Genomic DNA, 18,005 nt, shown 5'->3' with positions numbered 1-18,005 from the left:
GCCTGGATAAGCTTCTTCACCTAAATACAATTCTGACAATGATATTACCAAATGCATGATACGAAAAGCTTAAGAATTGTTGCAATTAAAAAAAATTAAAGAGCTGTTTGGGTTTTATTCTTGATTTTAGGCGACACATCCTTCTCTTCACAGTAACTTGTCCCATAGGGCACCACATTCAGCTGTGTACCATGGTGCCATGTGTCTTTGGAGAAGAAGATGCTGTGCTGCCAGCTCTTCAGAAGGTGTGCATAATGACTAATCAAACATCCAGGTTTTCTAACTACTAATTAAAGTGAAGTAGTATTGGATTTCCATTGAGTTAATATATTCAATGGTATAGTATTATTTTTAATATGAAATTGGTAAGGGCATAAAAGATATGTGGTTTACAGCACAACAGGAACTGGATGCATAGTGCAAAAATTATCTTACATAAATATGTAAGTTAAAATTGGATAGTATTGTGGTTTACATAAAAGTGCAGCATAAAATGTGAAAAATGCTCTTGTTGAAATACATATGTCAGGGTAGGGTATAACTCATTCTTTGAGGCATGTCATAAAATACACGTAAAAATATTAATTAATATTAAAAAATACCATCTTATTTAAATAAAATCTCACATCAGTGAAGTATGTTTGGTCCCATGAGATTGCATATTACTCACCAGGTCTGAAAGCAGCTTTTATATGTAAAATGAGCAATTTAATCAAACAACTTTTCATAGCTGAGGTAAGAGGCCCAGGGGAGAAATTACTACAGCTTTTGTTCTTCATTGTCCATAATCCAGACACCACTGTCATCTGTATTTTCAAGGTTTCTCTAGCAAGCATTAGGCCCAAATATTTGTTGAAGTCCCTGAGGGGAGGGAATATATTTTCTAGACAACATTTGTGCAAAAACATTTTAAAGGATGAGCGTAACAGCAAATTTACATAGCAGTGTAGATTCTGGGTCCTAATAATAGGAATAGCAATAAAATACCTTGTGCAAATTTATCACATTTACTGTGGTAAAGAGGTTAAAATATAAGACGTTGGATCATTAAAAATATGTTGTGGCTCTACTATCCCCTTGCCTTCAATTTTTTGGATGAAAAGCTATTTCTCATCAAGAAAATAAAGTAGAATTTTATCTTTGGGTTTTTCATGTACTTCTTTTTGAAGTAACTTCTTTGCAGGCTGTCATTTGCAGGAAAGTGTCCACATTCTTGCACAGAAATCCTGATGAAGATTATTGATGTTTTAGGCAGCATGTATTTGATCATTTATTTCAGTAGGATACTAATTTTTCCTTGCATAACAGAAGATGCTGAGTACTTCAGCTGTCACTATTGTCATTGAAGTAGAAAGTCTCTATATGTATCTTATTTTTGATTACATTTCCTAAGATTAATGATATAGGAAAAATGAAGCAATTAATAGGTATAACTAATAGTGCCTGATATTTACTTCACTGGCTAAAATCAGTGAGAAGTTGATATGCTTTTGAATATCAGAGACATAATTGATTTTACAGTTTATAATATTAAGAACAACTGAATGAATTCCAAAAGTTTTGTACTTCATCACAGAAAAAAAGCTCATATTCTTTCATGGCTCAGAAAGAAACCAAAGAAAATCTTAAGGCAATCATTCTAATGCTTGGTTTATTCTCTTTCCTCAGGAAAGCATTCGATTTATAGAACAGGCTACAGCTATCCTGAGAGCTGTTGGAAATGTGATAAATAATTACAGCAGTAAGGATGAGCTTCCTAAAGCCTTGAAGGAATTGGAAGTAGCTTATTGTCCTCCTGGCCTCCATGATACTAAAATAGCTGAAGAAAACAGCAAGGTGAGCAAATAGTTTGAATGAGCACATATTTAAAAGCTACAGAATCTGGATAACTGCTTAACGTTGTCATTATCCTCTTGAAAACAATGCCTGTGCACTTAACAAGGACCACCTGCATGCTGTAAATGTGGCCTTCATTGTAAAGTGTAAGGCCAAATGACATGATAATAATTGCAACTGTATGATAATTATCTTCTTTTAAGAAGAGAAATTTCAGTGTGCACAGAATAGCACATTCTAAATTGAGTCTGTTGTTGTTGATCTAGTTTAGCATGCTTTGGGACAGAAAGCATGAGCTGCATTTATATTAAAACTTCATTTTGAATTTGAAAGGTACTACCTGAAATGCAGAAAAGTCTAATGGTCACTTTCTGTGCCTAAAGTTGATGGAACAGGAAAACATTATTACAGATTATATTTCTGAAGGCAGTAACGAGTTCACATTATTCCAATTTGGTTTTCTCTGTTTCTTGAAACTCCAGCATTCTTATTCAACTTTTCTGCAGTCTATGTGCAATAAATTAAAGATACATGATGAAAACATTACATTTTTCTGTAGATCTCTATGCTATAGCTTTCCAATATTATAAAAAGATTGCAACAAAACATTTTTATAGAAGATACACTAGTTTTTATGTGTATGCAAATGTTGATTATATTGCTATTACTTGATTTTTCTAAAGTCAGTATTTTATATAGTCCAGATTCATTTATTTTCATCAAAGTACTAGAATGCTCATGCAGTTTAGACTGTTTATGTGTAGTTTAGAGACTAAATTAAAAAAAGGGTTTAATATTTTTTTATAATCACTGATATTAAAAATTAGAACACTAGCACTTTTATACATGGGCTGGACACGAGCTCAAATTCAGCAAAATAAAAGAATTTATAAAGAATGATTACAGGTGCACCACTTGAGAAAGAGGTAATTTACATGCCAAGTCCACCACGAAAAAAAAATTGCCTTGAACTCAGGAATGAAATAAACAAATTTTAAATGCAGATGCTCATGTGAAATATGTGCAAAACTTTGAGACCTTAAGAAAAATTCAGTAGTCATAAACACACAAATCCCTTAATTTCTCCTCCTCTAAGAAGACCAATGTATAGCTGAAAAAAAAGACATAAATTAGGTAAATGAAAGGCACTGAGCTGACAGTGATTCAAGGATGAAAATACAGAAATTGCCTGTCCTTAATACAAGCAGTGAAAAATTGTTCAGAATACAAGAAAGGATCTATTGTATTCTTTCTTCCCTAGTTTTACAAATTTAAAAAATAAAGGACATGTTTATTAGTATTAAAATAAATAAAATATGTTTCCAGGAAGCAGAAAAATCTGAAACTAAGGGCAATGAAATAGAAAAATCTTGTATTTTCCAGTAAATTGTTACTATGTTCTTAAACTCAGATTATGAAACAAGTTCTGTAAAAGACACTAAAATTCCCTTCTACTAAGAGTGGGGGAGGAAAATACTGGATTTCTGCTTTTTAAAGAGAATCAATATGTCAAAGCATAAAAATAGAGCCAAATCTTCCCATGCTGTGGCACTTCCTAATCCCAAAAGCATTCCCATTAAATTACCTGTCTCTATTCTGAAACCTCGAGTTTAGAACTCTCATTGTCATTATAATTCGTTCTTCTGTCCTCTGGTATGAGGCCATCAACCCTCTACACATAAACCAGGATGTATCTGGGTGATAAACACACTGTAGAATAAGTCCTATTTTCTTGGTTTTTATAAACCAAGCATGAAACAGGTTTTCTCTCTGTTGTTGTCTTGAAGCATTATAGTCCTACAGTTGGGATTAATTTTCAGATACAGTATTTATTAGAGGAAGTTAAAGATTTCATTTATAAATGGTAAGAGAAGAGGGAAACAGTTTTTGAAACAATAATGAGAAGCAATATAAATCAATCTTTATAAATGAATTATTTTTTGAATGCTTTTCCTCATTCTGATTTTAGGTTTTCAATAAGGCATTTTGGTATATGATCAAAAGTGTATTCAACAAGAATGAATTTTGCAGATATAAATTTGCCTTCAGATCCTTTACTTTGGATTTTGAAGCCACTGATATTTCTGGGGATGACATTGTGTTTTCAGGTAACGTATTGATATTGCTAATCACTTCAAATATATCTGCTCTTTCTTATTTTCAGAGAAGCCAACTCTTCTCTGTTCTTTTTTTTTCTTGCTTAAGTTGGCACAGTTAATTTTTAAGCCTAAAACTTTTACTGTTGACAGGACATCTGAGGCTCATCTCAGAATAGAAATGATCCTTTTCTTTGTTCCAGAAAGTCTGTTTACCATTTGTTAATTTATAAAAATGCCCTTAGTCTTCTTTGAGTTACACTTGTCAGTATTAACAAACATTAACAAATATCTGCATTTTTTTACATGTTGTACTGGACCTCATCACTTTCATTCAAATTATCAGCTGGAAAGACCTTAAATGCCTATATAGTTCACAGAATGAGAGTGAAGGAAGACTCAAGTTAGTACCTTCATTTAAAGTTCAGCTCTTTCTTAGTGTTGAGTTGAGAGGTTTTTGTTTGATTGGGTTTTTTGGGGGGAGGGCGTGTGTATTTAAATTTTTGTTGGTTTGCTTGCTTGCTTGTTTTTTAGGCTTGTTATTTGGGAAATGACTGTGTTGCCTGGCTAATTGGCTGGCTAGTCATACCCATGTAGTGTGGAACTGGCTACGGCACCCCCTGCCTCTTCTCCAGCCTGTGGTCAGGGTGTGCTGTGTATCTGAGCTTACTCTGAGAGAAGCCATTGGAAGGCCAGCATATTTATTACAAGCAGGGATCATTCTCTTCCCACTGTTTCTTTGCTTCATTTTTTATGCAGGCTGGAGTTTTACACAGTTAGAATTAAGTTTGCCTGGCAACCAAATATATGGCTCTTTTCCATTTTAGGACTTATTTTTCAGTCTCTGTAGCTTCTTAATCTATTAATGCTAGCATTTAGTTTACCAATAAAAGCCTTATATACATGGTTTCATATCACAACAGAAAAATAATTTATCTGATTAGTGGGAAGAGACATGAGCACCATTTGAAGGCTTTATATGGGTACTTAGCTTTTTCTTTGTCTATTGTGAACTTACAGAATAAAGTGTTTCTACTTGATCAAACAAAATTATACTAACTTCCTTTTGATTAGTGAGTTTATTCTGGAAAAATAGTATAAAAAACGAAATTCAAATTTAAACAAATATCTCTACTGACACAATATTGTAATACTTTTGTCTCTTTAAGAAAGCACTTATAAGCACGTATACTTGTCTCTCTTTACTGGGAACTTTCCTCTGAATCTCCTCTCTTCTGAAGGTTATTCTTCCTGTGAGACATCAGGTATTTTTCAGAGAATTGCATCCCATGACAAAAATATGTTACAAGGGTCAGCATATTAACATTTATCAAACCACTTAAAGTAAACAACACCTGTCACATTTTTTAAAGATAACTGTGCTACTGATTCCTGCATCCCAAAAAAAACCCCTTAAACACTTGTCAGCATTAGAAGACAATTTTTAAATAGATTTGAATAATTAGCACAGTTGACAGGTTGTAGCAAAGATCTCATATAAATTACTAAAGTATGAGATCCACTGTGACAGAATATTTTTTAGGAGTTGGGCAGTGAATCAAAAAAGTGGAATAAATATATGGAGAAAGAAAGTTCTGTTTCAGTTTTATTTCTTCCAGTGTCCAATATGTCATTTTAAATTATTTGCTTTTCTAAAATTAAATTACAAGAGATCCCTATTGGACTGGAAAGGTAATTGTTTCCCTTTGGTTTTATTGATATTGGACATTTTTTGACCTTTATTGACATTTTGCCCTGCTTAATAAAGGTTGCTTTGGAGTAATTGCATGCTTTTTTTCAGGTTCGATCCAAAAACCTAAAAAAATAAAGCATAAACCAAGTGAACTGTCAGGGAAAAAGAGGTAGATAGCAGGAAATACCAGTTGAAAACTACATTGTAGAAAGGCCTAGAAGGATTGGCATCAGCTGAATGCCCTTCCCCCACATTAGCTCTGCTGCATTGTCAGGTTAGTCAAGTCTTGTCGAGACTTGAGGTTGTAATCTTTTGGAACCTACCAGACATCAGTGTAAACTACCATAACAGATGACTGAAATATTTTTGTCATCTGGGTCTGCAAGTATATCAGGTCAAATCTGAGCTTTCTTTGAAACAGCTTTCTTTGAATATTGGCATATTCATTTTTCTCTCTGTGCTGAATTAATCTCAAGATTTAGCAAGGGCAGGGATATTTACTGCAGTTAGTGGTCATGCCTGCAAAGGTTTCTGAGAAGCCATCCTGAAAGTTATCTATTCCTATCTATTTGACTGCCAAGTATCATCCATCCCCAAGGAGCAATTAGCAGAAGAGCCACAAGAAACAAGTGGAAGACAGTGCCATGTGAACATGTGAAAAAAAGATGGAAGTATCTGAAGCTGAGAGCTTCCCCATGGCATGGCTCTTCTGTTATATTCTGGGAGGAACTGTACATAAAGGGGCCCTGCAGAACTTTGGGCAATCATGAGGTACTGAATTTACAGAGGTATGTGATGTTTCCTGGGAAAGGAAGCATAGCAGGATGCCTGCCTGCTCTTTGTTGCATACGTTGTTTACCTTGTCCTGGTTTCATAGGGCCCAATAGTGAGCCAGTCAGGTCAGTGTAGGTTTGTGGCACAGATTTTCAAGAGTCTCAAATGCTTAACAGTCATTTAGGCACAATTCAGGGGCTACATTTCTCTCTCAAGGATAAATTCCAGCTTTGAAGTTGGAAGTGGAGCGCCCTTTGTGTACAGTTCTCTTAAAACCTTCTGGTCTGAAATTTTATCAAGAAGTCAAGCTGTTCTCTGTAAGCTTGTCTTGACTGTGAAACTGTATTTGGAAGTCCTGCTCAGTTGTTTTTCAGAACAAGCTTCTCTCTCCTCCAGAAACATAGGTTAAGATCATTGATTATGCGGTTGTGTTGTGTTGCATTGTGACTGAAAATAGAATGCTGAACGTTTGTTTCTTCTTGCACTTTGGATTTGAACTTGAGTTCTAGTAAGAGGTGAGGGAAAGTTTGACATTATTTGGTTGAATATGTAAAATGCCTCTTGAGTACATGCAAAATACTCCTTTTTCAAAAAATCATTCCTACACTGCCTCCAGGAACTGCAGTGATTTTATGGTGAACAGTGTCTTGCTAGGCTGCTTTGAAAGCTTCAGTTTTATTACTAGCATGGTGTCTTCTCATTAACAGCTAAGGTGTGTCAGAGATTTTTGACAAATCTGTTTTCAATCATAATGTCAAATTTGAAACATCCATTAGTTCAATACTGATGGACTGAAAGCATTCACTAGTTCAAGCTTGATTGATTCAAAGCATTTCACCGTATGCATTTCTCTGCTTATAAGAAAAAATATTAAGAAATGTTAAGTAAAAAAAGCCTTGAAAGATCAGAATATTTAATTAAGACCTCATTATTTTGCTATAAATGTTGCAAAAAAAAATTTTTGTTCTTATGACATTGCTTAAAAAATGTGAACAAAAAAATCCTCCTAAGGAATATATACTCATAATTTTTGAGTTTTGGCCTGATCTGTGGTAATTTTTGACAGTTTCTATAAATAGAATTTATTTTTGTGTGACAATCCATACAAATTTTTTGTATTTGTGTTTTCAGAAGCAGTTTACCATTTAACTAACTTACTGTGTATCTATATATTCTTTCTCCTCACAAATGAAATGTTTTATTTCTAGAGTTATAGGTATTTACTTCTAGTTATGGAGTCCACTTGACATCTTCAGTGGATGAAGTTTTAAGCTGGTTCACAGGGCAGCAGCTTACCAATACTTTTTGTATTTACTTTTCTATATTATTGATTCCTGCTTCATGTTAGGATATTCATATATACAAGTGTTACTTTGTAATTCATTATTTTGCCTTATATGAGGAATGTAGGCTCTGCAGCAGAACTCACTTTTCTGAACCAAAGCATGAACTGAAAATCAAAGTCTATTTCCCTTCCATGAAGACAATGATTAGTGGGGCCAGAAGTCATCTTGCCACTGGGTTATTTAATTGTAAAATAGACAAGTCTGTAGATTGAACAAATTCCTTTTGAAGTGTGTTACAGTGATGAATGGATGGGAGAGCCAAAATGTTTCCAGAGACAGGACACTTCTTAGAGCATGTTAAATTACAGCTGGATATTAGGAAAACTTTTTTCACCATGAGGCTAGTCAAAAATTGAAAAAGAATGCCTACTTAAATTATGGAGTCTCCATTGTTATGCAAGTGTTAAAAAATGGACTGGACATTTATTCAAGAACAGGAGCAACATGTTCTAAATTCATCTGGCTTTGGATGTAGGATTGGACCAGATGACCTTCAGTAGTCCACTTAAGTCTGTATTATTCTGTGATTGATTATATATTTCTCTTTTATAAAAGTGGTTTTAGCCATTCATATTGTTGACTTCTAATGTGGTTTTCACTGAAGTGGGGTTGTGTAATCTTCCATTCCCCAAGAATTAAAGAGGCTTTCTAGGTTTTGGAAATGCAATACTGACAAGAAATGATGGTTTGAGAACACAGCCGGATTTAGCAATATTGAGTAAAAGTGATTAGATTGAAATGTGTGATCTGGCTGATGAAAGCATTATCTTAAGATAGTTTGTTTGCCTGCAATGTTGTCTACATTTTTCAAGCAGATTCCTCTTTTCCTTTTTTTTTGTTGGCACTTCCTTTTGCAGCACAGTTTCCTTCCTATCACACTGTCTTGCTCCCTTTTTTCTATATGTGTGCAGTTCCAAACTACCCCTCTGGCACTGGTCCCTTGGAGTGTTGCTCCCCACACCCTTCCCTAAGTGCTGGTACTGATGGCTCCCAGGATGCTAATTTCTATTGCCTTCAAAGACCTCATTGCTAACCTGTCAGAATCCACAAATTTCTATTGCACTTTGAAACTCCTTGGTAACATAAAGTCAGAAAAATGAACTCTTCACTTTAGCAGAGAACTTACCCGTATTCCATGGCTCCTTTGTGAAGGTTAAACAAAATGTTTGGAGCAACACTGGTGTTGAAATTATTACTTAATAAAATTATCAGGTTGAGACATAAAAGTAATTAAAGTCTTGTGAAGCTCTTTTAAGCTGTGTACAGAGTCAGGCTTTAGTGTATCAAATCCTCTTGGTTCGTGTTTGGAAGAACATTTTGAAATTACAGTAGGAGATGTGTTTTTAAAAAATGTCCTGCAATAGCTGTCCATGAATAGAAAAATTAAATTATTTGATGTTTGTAATTAGAAAAGTAGCTGACATTTTGACTTTGTGTAATTATACAGTATATTTTCTCCAACGTGATAAAAACAAAATTGCAAGAGTGATATTTTCATCACAGAAGATTTATGCTTGAAACCACTCTATTGCTGTTTTGTGTTTATTTGTTTTCATTTTTTTTTTCATTTTAAATTTATTACAGGCACCAACAGGAATTCCAGCCTTGTTGATGTTACTCATTCTTCCAATCCTTCAGAGAGCAGTGAGGAGAAATTCCTTAGTAGTTGTGAGACTCGAACTCCCACATCTGAAGAAGAAGAAGCAGCACTCAAAATTCAAGCCATCTGGCGAGGGACCTATGTTAGGAAAATACTGAAGAGCAGAGAACCAGGTGTGTCATTTGAAAATGCCTTTCAAAAATGTTTTATACTTCATCTTATTCAAATCTTCACTGTAAAGAGGTTTTTTTCTAATTAATATCTAGGTAAAATTGACTGAAATGAATGAAATAGAACTTGTAGTTCTATTAAGTACACCTAGCCATTCAGTTAGCACATATGATACTAAAAAGTATCTGAAAGATACACCCCTATAAATTTGCATAGATACTAAACCACAGTTTATATTAATGTAGATTTAGGTCAGAGGTGGGCTAAATGTTAGGGGTTTTTTCTGGAAGTGTAAAGGAAATCATACAAAAACCTAAGCATCCTAATGAGTAGTCAGTGGAACACACACAGTATCAAAGTCTGATGCTGTCCTCCAAAGAGGCTGTACTGATACTATCCATCATTCTTGTGCATGTAGATAGAGGAATCTTGCATAGCAGTTCAGGACTTGTAGCATATTTCCTATTCAGCAGTTCTACTATCGCAGCTGGAATACTGTGTCCAAGTGCAGTATCCAGAGTCCAGGAAGAAAGAAAGATAACAACTGCAAAATTCTGAGCTGAGTTGTAAGGATCAGGATTGAATACAGGCCTTGTACTTACAGGTTGTTAGTTTGTCATTTCAGAATTTTAATTTTATAGTAGAATTTTTAAGTACCCACACAAGAACAGGAATTTCCTAGTAATAGTCTCTTTAGACTGATATTCAAAGGTTAACAAGAAGATCTTTAGTCTAAGATTCAGTTTGTGGCTTGAATCCAGACATAGTCAAGTTAGAAAAGTGGTATTTATTTTTAAAAAGATAATGTATTTAATGGAATAAACCAAGATTTGTATTGTACTACTGAAAACTTCAAATCTTCATCTGTAGTCTTCATCTGTAGTCTTCATCTGTATTCTGTGTATAGAAGCAGACGCCTTAAGATGACATCTTATCCTGTTATGTGAGTTATCCAAGACAGATGGGGTGAATTACACATTGGAGCTGCCCAATTCTTTTCCTGGTAGCTACACAGATAGTTTAGGTGCATCCCTACCCCTTCCTGGTATCTGCAGATGAAAGTTGCAGAGAGTTAAATAGCATATTCTGTGAGGACAGAGATTGCCAAACATGCTACAACATGTTACAGTGAAAAAACTGTAAATTGGAGAAAATATTGATCACATAATTTTTGCAAATGTAGGTGTGCTGAAAAGTACAAAGATGGTGATGAATGGAATATACTCTGTCAAAGGGAGTTTTCAGCTCAGTGAGACTTCTGTAAAACTCCAAATAAATAAGGCAATTTACTTGTACAAGTGATATTTTTCAGAAGTATTTGGCAGGTGTACATTTAGAACAATAGCAAAATTGGATGTTATATTTTGTAAATTATTTTATTATCTCTAGGTACTAAAGAAAACACTGATGCTGAAGAAACTTTGAAAAACTTGTGGACTATGATTGAGTTAAATTTTGAACAGTGTGCTGTAACGTTGTTAAGGTAATCATGCAATAAATCAAACTATTTTATTGCAGGCAGTTGTCATAAACTGTTGTTTGGGGGTTTTTTTCTCAAAATAAGCATAGTAAGAGCATTATTAGTGTCAAAATTACAAATCCCTGATGGAAGGGGTGAAATGTTTTTCACTAAACATATGCTGTGCTTTATTCTGTGTACCCTACATGAGTAAAATCTAATTTTTAGATATATTACCAGTTTTTTCCAATTTTTTTGATCTAAAATATTACCTTGTGCATGTATTTAATTTTGGTATTTGGTAGGGTGTTTCATAAGTATAGATCTGATACTGATTCCTTAGTTAAACAGTTAACCAGTTGATTTAAGGAAACTTTTTGATTTGTGCTATCTGTTAAGCAATCATGATTGACAGTAGAAAGATACCTTTACTATGTAATTGTACACAGTTCATTATCACAACAGGGGACGTTTTTGTTGCACTTGCTTGAAGTAGATGTATTTCTAGGTAGTAGAACTGTAGTAGGTATATTTCTGTGCTTCCCCTGATATTTTATTACAGCTTTTGGAAAGATGGCTATTCTAATTTCAGCAGTGTTCATTAAGTCATTTGCAAGCCTAACACTCTCTGGGGATCAGATATTTCCATTAAGTCCTCCAAAAATCTCTCTGCAAGTGTTCACACAACTGATTTAGCAGTAAATCAGTTCTTCCAAGGGTGAGGAGTGAAAACTGGCAATAATTACTGCCTGTGGATATAAATCCTTGCTCCTTACAACCAGCAATTTGAGCAACACTCACACCAGGTATAATTCCATTTCACCTTTTAGTGTTTCTAATCCTATAAAACCTGTGCACATTTATGTAATCAGGACTTTGCAACTACAGCCTTGTTTCAAATATTAGCCATCCATTTTAGATTTGTAGCATTTCTACATCAGCAAAGATGAGATGCAATTTTTAGCCTGCCTTCAGACTTACAAAACTTATGGGGTTCATAGGCATTGTCCTGAGGAATAAATTTGAGTGTTAAAATCGTGCTAATGTACTTGTGCTGAAGTTTTTTCAACAGCTGGCAGATTTCTATTTAACATAACACTCTAGCACCTTGCTAGAGTTTTGCACAGTTTTGCTTTTATTCCTTTGTTGTTCCAAAAAGTTTTAAAACTAAATAAAGGGATTTTAGTCTCCTAATGATTCCACAGCTTTAAAATGACAAATTAATATAAAGAAAGTGAAGTTATGCTAACTGGTATTTCTTAGAAAAAAAAAAAGAAAAAGAAGGGGGTAAAGTTTTGTAGAAGCCATAAAATCTTGGGATATTAGAAGCATCTGTAGTCACAGTAGACTGATGGATAGAAATATGTGTATATATTTGCCATGAGGTCTGAAAGAACTAATCCCTCCATAATTTTTTATTTAAGAGTGAACAACTACTAGAGAAACATTAGTAACACATTTTGTGTTGCTTTATATTCATGCACAACGTAGTGCTCTTCATGGTCAGTATGTCAGTATATATATGCTATCCTGATTAGATTGATGTCTTTATCTTATCTTGTTTTCTGCTTTCCAGAGAAATATTTAAAAGAAACTTTAATTCAGTTGAAAAGTTTCCTTGTTATGAAGATGAATGGTGTAAGATGTATTTCACTGACTATACAGTAACATATGCTGATCAACCACCGAATGCCTGGTTTCTGGTTTTCAGGTGAGTTTCACAGAGTCCTATACAACTCTCATGGGAGAGTAGTATTGATACATTCTGTTTTTTCATTAACCTGCTTAAAAATTTACTTATCTGTCTGCTTTCCTTAAATTCTGGCATGTACGTGTTCTGACTTTGGCTGGTAACAATATTGATAACACACTGATGTTTTTGTTGTTGAGTGCTTGCCCCAAGTCAAGGACTTTTCAGTGTCTCACGCTCTGCCAGTAAGGAGGTGCACAAAAATCTGTGAGGAAGCACAGCCAGGACATCTGTCCTGAAGAGGCCAAAGGGATGTTCCATACCAAAGAATGTCATGTTCAGTGTATAAACTGGGGGAGGATTACCTGGAAGGGGGCTGATCACTGCTCAGGAACAAGCTGGGCACTGGTCAGTGGGTGGCGACCAATTCTATTGAGCATCATTTGTTTCTTTTGGGTTGTTACTCTCTCTCCCTCTCCTAATCGTTAAAAATATTTATACTATTAGAATATTTATTTATATAAAATATAATTTTTAATAATTGCATAAATAATAATATATTTTTTATATTGTTAAACTGTTTGTAACACACGAGATTTATATTTTCTTTCCAATTCTTTCCCTCAGGTGTGTTGGGTGTGGGGAGAGAGTGAGCAGCTGCATTGTACTTAATTGCTGTCTGGGGTTAAACCATGGCAATATTTTTTGCTTTGTATTGCACATATTCTTTTATTTGGGAAAATAATTTTGATATAATTTAATTTTTCTTTTTCAGAGAAATATTTATTGTCCCAGAAGACTTGCTTATATTGACACAGGTGTTTACCACTATCCCTTCCTGTAGACTTCATGTTCTTGATAATGACACACAGGAAGAAATGCCACATGCCTTTTTCAAAGTGGCATCTCATGTTTATCCCAAAAATAAGGTAAATGCAAGAAGTTGTTGTGAAAATTACAATTTTAAAAATAATAAACAATGCCCAAATTCTGTGGAGAATTTAACTACTAGTGTTAGTAGTGTTCTACTTAAAAGCACACCCTTATTTATTAGCAAGTTTGAGCAGAGACCACCCCTGATCTGCTTCCATGCTGAATATTTGTCAGTAAACTTTTGATTATTTTCTGTACTCTTTCCAGCTGCTGTTGTTTTGGGTTTTTTTCCCTGTTTATCATGCATAGCACTGAGCACAGTAAATTTTGTGCCAATGTTTAACTTGTGGCCATAAAAAGTTTGAATAAGGCATTATAAGGGTACATATTTTCTTCCCATGGGTACAGCACAGTAGCCTCAGTGATTCTGTCAATTACTGATGAAAATGGCCCTTTTCATTGGATTCCTGCTCTTCCCTATTGAAGAAGTCCTCTCTTAAACCCACAGTTTTGTTATTGTTTGCTAAACTAATGGTCAATATTTTGTAATATTAAATGTGTTTAATAGCAGTAAAGAGTGATTTTTAGAGTATTAAATAGAATTGTGCAGGGATGCTGTATTTTTCTGCTTGTTCTTATTGCATTTCTCAACCACTGAGCTCTTGAGTTCCTCAGTAAGTATATAACCTTATGCTCTCCAATTTAGTTTGTTTCTTCCTATTTCCAAATAGTTGATTATTGTTTCAGTGGACCTGCACATGCTTTTGGAAGTTCTGTTGATGCTTGACAAGAAATTCTTCAATTAGTAAACACAGAATGCAGTGGTATTATTTAATCTGTTACATTTTTTTGTAACAGTATTTTGTAAAAAATAGTCAACAATGTAGTACATCAAGCAAGAAATTATTCAGTATGCCTGAATTCTTAAATGTCAGTATTATTATATAAAAAGTAATTTAAAAAAATACACCTACCAGTTCTACTTCCAAACTATGACTCAGCAATTTACAACAGAGATAAAAAGGAATCCTGTCAACAGATACTCTTACTCTGCTGCAGAGACACTTCTGGAACACATTAAAGTTCATTTCAGAATGATTGACAATGAAGATAAAATCTGCACACTAGCAATAAAGTCTGTCTTTTTTTTTTTGCAGACTACATGGAAACTGCGTACTTGATTAGTATATTTGGATTTTTTTGGGTTGCATTAAATTTTTTTGGTGTTTTTTGTTGTTTGGTTTTTTTCCTACTGCTGGGTACAGTTGAATTTGTTTTAGTTCTTGGTGGGGTTTTTTTCTAATTCTACTGTCTTTATTATTCACAAGTCTTTTGAACAGATTGTAGAAAAGGATAGAGATAAGCACTCAAGCTTCAGCTGACCTACATAGATAAGAGTTTAAAAAATCATCACTACCACCATATTTAGTCTAGAAAATAGAAGTCTATTTGAGCAAGGATACTGCTCAGTTATTTCTCTTGACTAGACATAAAAGGATGTAAGGGATTCATCTTACTTTGCCATAAAGTTATCTTGGGTGGTATATTAGAAAACAATCCTTTCAGATTCTAGAGACAGATTCTAGAATTGTAACAAGATATCTAAGTAAGTAGTGAAACCTCTTGAAGGTTATTTACTAAAGACACGTAAATTTAAGGGGGTCGTTGACATCTATTTTCTTATTTCTCAGTAGTGACTTGATCTTCCTACCAGATGGAAAATTCAGTTATTGTGCTTTGTAATTGCTTGTAGTATTCACAAAGTGCTCACTCAAACAGACTTTTGGTCCTAAGTCTGAATTTTCTGAATATTTTTAGTGAACATTAAGATTCTATAACATTAGCTTTATACAGATAGGTATACAAAAAAGTGGTGATAAATTGTTCTTCTCATGCATGCCGTGCTGTCAGAAAGCAGTTGAATATCTGGCTAAATCCTTCTCCATTTCCAGGTGTACTTGATAAGAACAGAGGGGCCTGTGACTCTGTGCTTAACTAGATGTTTAAATGAGTGAGTTCTCCTGGTTACTCTGAGTGCTTGCTATTCCCTTGTCATGATTAAAGGCTGTAAAGTGCCTTACTGCTACAACTGCACAAATTGGAATAATGAATAATTTCTTTTACTTTCATTCTAAATATTCAGTATTCATGGAGCCACAGCCATGAATTACTGGATAGTCCTGAAATCACAATCCTATTTATTATAAGGATTTTTCAACAAAGCTCTTTTTGCTGGTAAATGATGATTTCTTTAAATGGAATTTAGAAGAGGACTGAAAGAAATGGAGCCTTTCAAAGAATTTTCATTTGGACTATTTCTTGGGTGGAACATGAAATTTTAATATTTGAAATAGGGAGATAGTAGGGCTCGTTAGACTACATGAAAAAGGGACTTAATTCTGAGTTCCCCTACAACATTACAGGTGGCCATTTCACTCCTTATATCCCTTTTTTCCTGCCCCTGCTTCTCAAGTAATCACATTCACATTGTCTTCTTTTTCACAAATACCAGTTAATCAAAGTTTGAATCTTTTTATTTTATATCCTGGCTCCTCATATTCCTATTCTCAAGATTAATAAAGAGCACCTAAATCTGCATCAACCTTATTGTGTATTGTATTTTTTTTATTATTTTTGAACTTTCTAATACTAGAAATCTTTTTCTTAATATATTAATAAAAATAAGATAAATATCTTGTCATTTCAGATATGCTATATCTGCAGTGGCATTATTAAATTAGGGTAAATGTTAATTTGAAGACTGAAGTAATCTGAGTCTGAAAGACTCAGATTTGAAGACTGGAGTAGTCTGATCTCTAAATTTCCGTGCAGCAAACTCATCCACCCCTACTTTCACACTCCCTAAGCATGAAGGAGCATTTTAATTCATCAAATAATTTGGTTAGAAAGTGACTTCAGGACTTTGGTTGTATCTGCCCCTAAAAACACCTGCCAGCTTTCCAGTTAGATGAAACTGGATTTAACTTGCCATGTAACTTTTTGCCAAATATAAATTGCTAAAATAGGAGATGCTCCATAGGTTAGAATAGACTGGAATTATAAGATTCTTGCTGATAAGGACATCTTATGATATTAATAAGTGTAATGGACAAAAAGGATGTTGCATGTAGTCACAGAGTGCCTTTTGAGTAGTGTTATTGCCATGTAAATATGACTTGTTTTCCCCTTTCAGAAAGGATACACTTTTGTGGCTGAAGCACACACTGGTGACCAGCCTGTGCCAGGTGGCAAATGGAAGCTGCGCTTCATCAGCTCCCAGAGTGCCCTGCCATTTCTCTCTCGTGAGGCTGTAGATAATACCTATTCTACTCTACAATTTAAGGAGTATTACATACCCAACAAAGAGTTCCTACTATTTAGGTAAATATTGAGAGAAGAATAAATAAATTCTGGCTTTTATATCGGTCATCCCTACCAGAAAAATGTGTTCTTTCCTCTTTCTTAGAAGGGGAGAATATTGATGCAAATATCTGAATGTTATGGGCTATCAAATTAACATTTGATTAGTGAAAATGTTATTTGTGAAATACTGCCACTACTTAATGAAGAAGAAGTGTGAAGTACACAGAATATAACTTTAAAATCAAAATTCAGTTTTGCATTTCTGTAACCTCTGTCTTATCCATGTGCCAATTACTGAAATTTCATAGTACTTTTGGGAAATAAACATGTATTGAAACACTCTTTTCCCTATATATCAGACCAATTTCCATCTTGCAGTATAGGTAGAAAAATTTATATTTGTTTTATTTTTGCATGCTGATTCATTTAGGAGAATATATTTAACAAACATGTGATTTAGTTTTTACTAATCCTTTTTTAATTAATTGAAGTTCATTAAAATCCATTCTGAGTTCATAACTGACCACTCCTAAATTGCTATACTTAGTTTTTTCACAAAGAAGTTTGTGCAAACACATTGCACTACAACAGGCCCTGTGCTTAGAGCTTATTAAATGTGTATATTTTAAAGGTTAATTCTAAAACATTTTACCCTGATTCCTGGAAGCTTTTTCAATATTTCAAACCAACAGATTATTCTTGAGATAGAGGTCTCTTTAAGAAAACGAATCAGTTTCAGTATAATTAAAGAAAGCATGTAATGGAAAAAACCCAACTGCACTAAAATTTTGTAAGCACTCTCTTTCTTGATGATTTTCATTCTTTCTCCCTTCTGAAGTTACTGACCTTAAAAAAAAATTATATATTTTTAGTTCCAAATGTGCTGAAGTCAGGTGTTGGATTCTTTGTGTGTTTTTGTTTCTTTGCTTGTTTGGTGAGATTGGTAATAACAATTTGAATTTATGGACAAAAAGCATATAATACATAAAGCAATGGGTTACAACATAACAACTATTTGAACAACATAACAATTATTTGATTTTTTTCCTTGGACTCTAGTTCAACAGGTTTATAATGCCACGGTGTTTTAAGCTGACCAAAGTA

The 18,005-nt window shown here is 34.1% G+C and overlaps 1 protein-coding gene across 1 annotated transcript in view; it reads left to right on the top strand.

The window, feature by feature from the left end:
• ADGB (androglobin) overlaps positions 1 to 18,005 on the top strand; it is an 86,782-nt gene that overhangs the window by 45,927 nt on the left and 22,850 nt on the right. Inside the window, exons 17-24 of the mRNA XM_039707295.1 lie at positions 131 to 245; positions 1,669 to 1,836; positions 3,806 to 3,944; positions 9,330 to 9,518; positions 10,906 to 10,999; positions 12,552 to 12,686; positions 13,441 to 13,594; positions 16,732 to 16,919. Coding sequence (XP_039563229.1) covers positions 131 to 245; positions 1,669 to 1,836; positions 3,806 to 3,944; positions 9,330 to 9,518; positions 10,906 to 10,999; positions 12,552 to 12,686; positions 13,441 to 13,594; positions 16,732 to 16,919 — 1,182 coding nt within the window. The remainder of the gene's footprint in view (positions 1 to 130; positions 246 to 1,668; positions 1,837 to 3,805; positions 3,945 to 9,329; positions 9,519 to 10,905; positions 11,000 to 12,551; positions 12,687 to 13,440; positions 13,595 to 16,731; positions 16,920 to 18,005) is intronic.

The sequence above is a fragment of the Passer montanus genome, unplaced genomic scaffold, assembly GCF_014805655.1.
Source record: "Passer montanus isolate IOZ18808 unplaced genomic scaffold, ASM1480565v1 scaffold2, whole genome shotgun sequence".
Lineage (NCBI taxonomy): Eukaryota > Metazoa > Chordata > Aves > Passeriformes > Passeridae > Passer > Passer montanus.
Note: the sequence above shows the minus strand (reverse complement) of the source record. Positions and strands in the feature narration are given on the sequence as shown.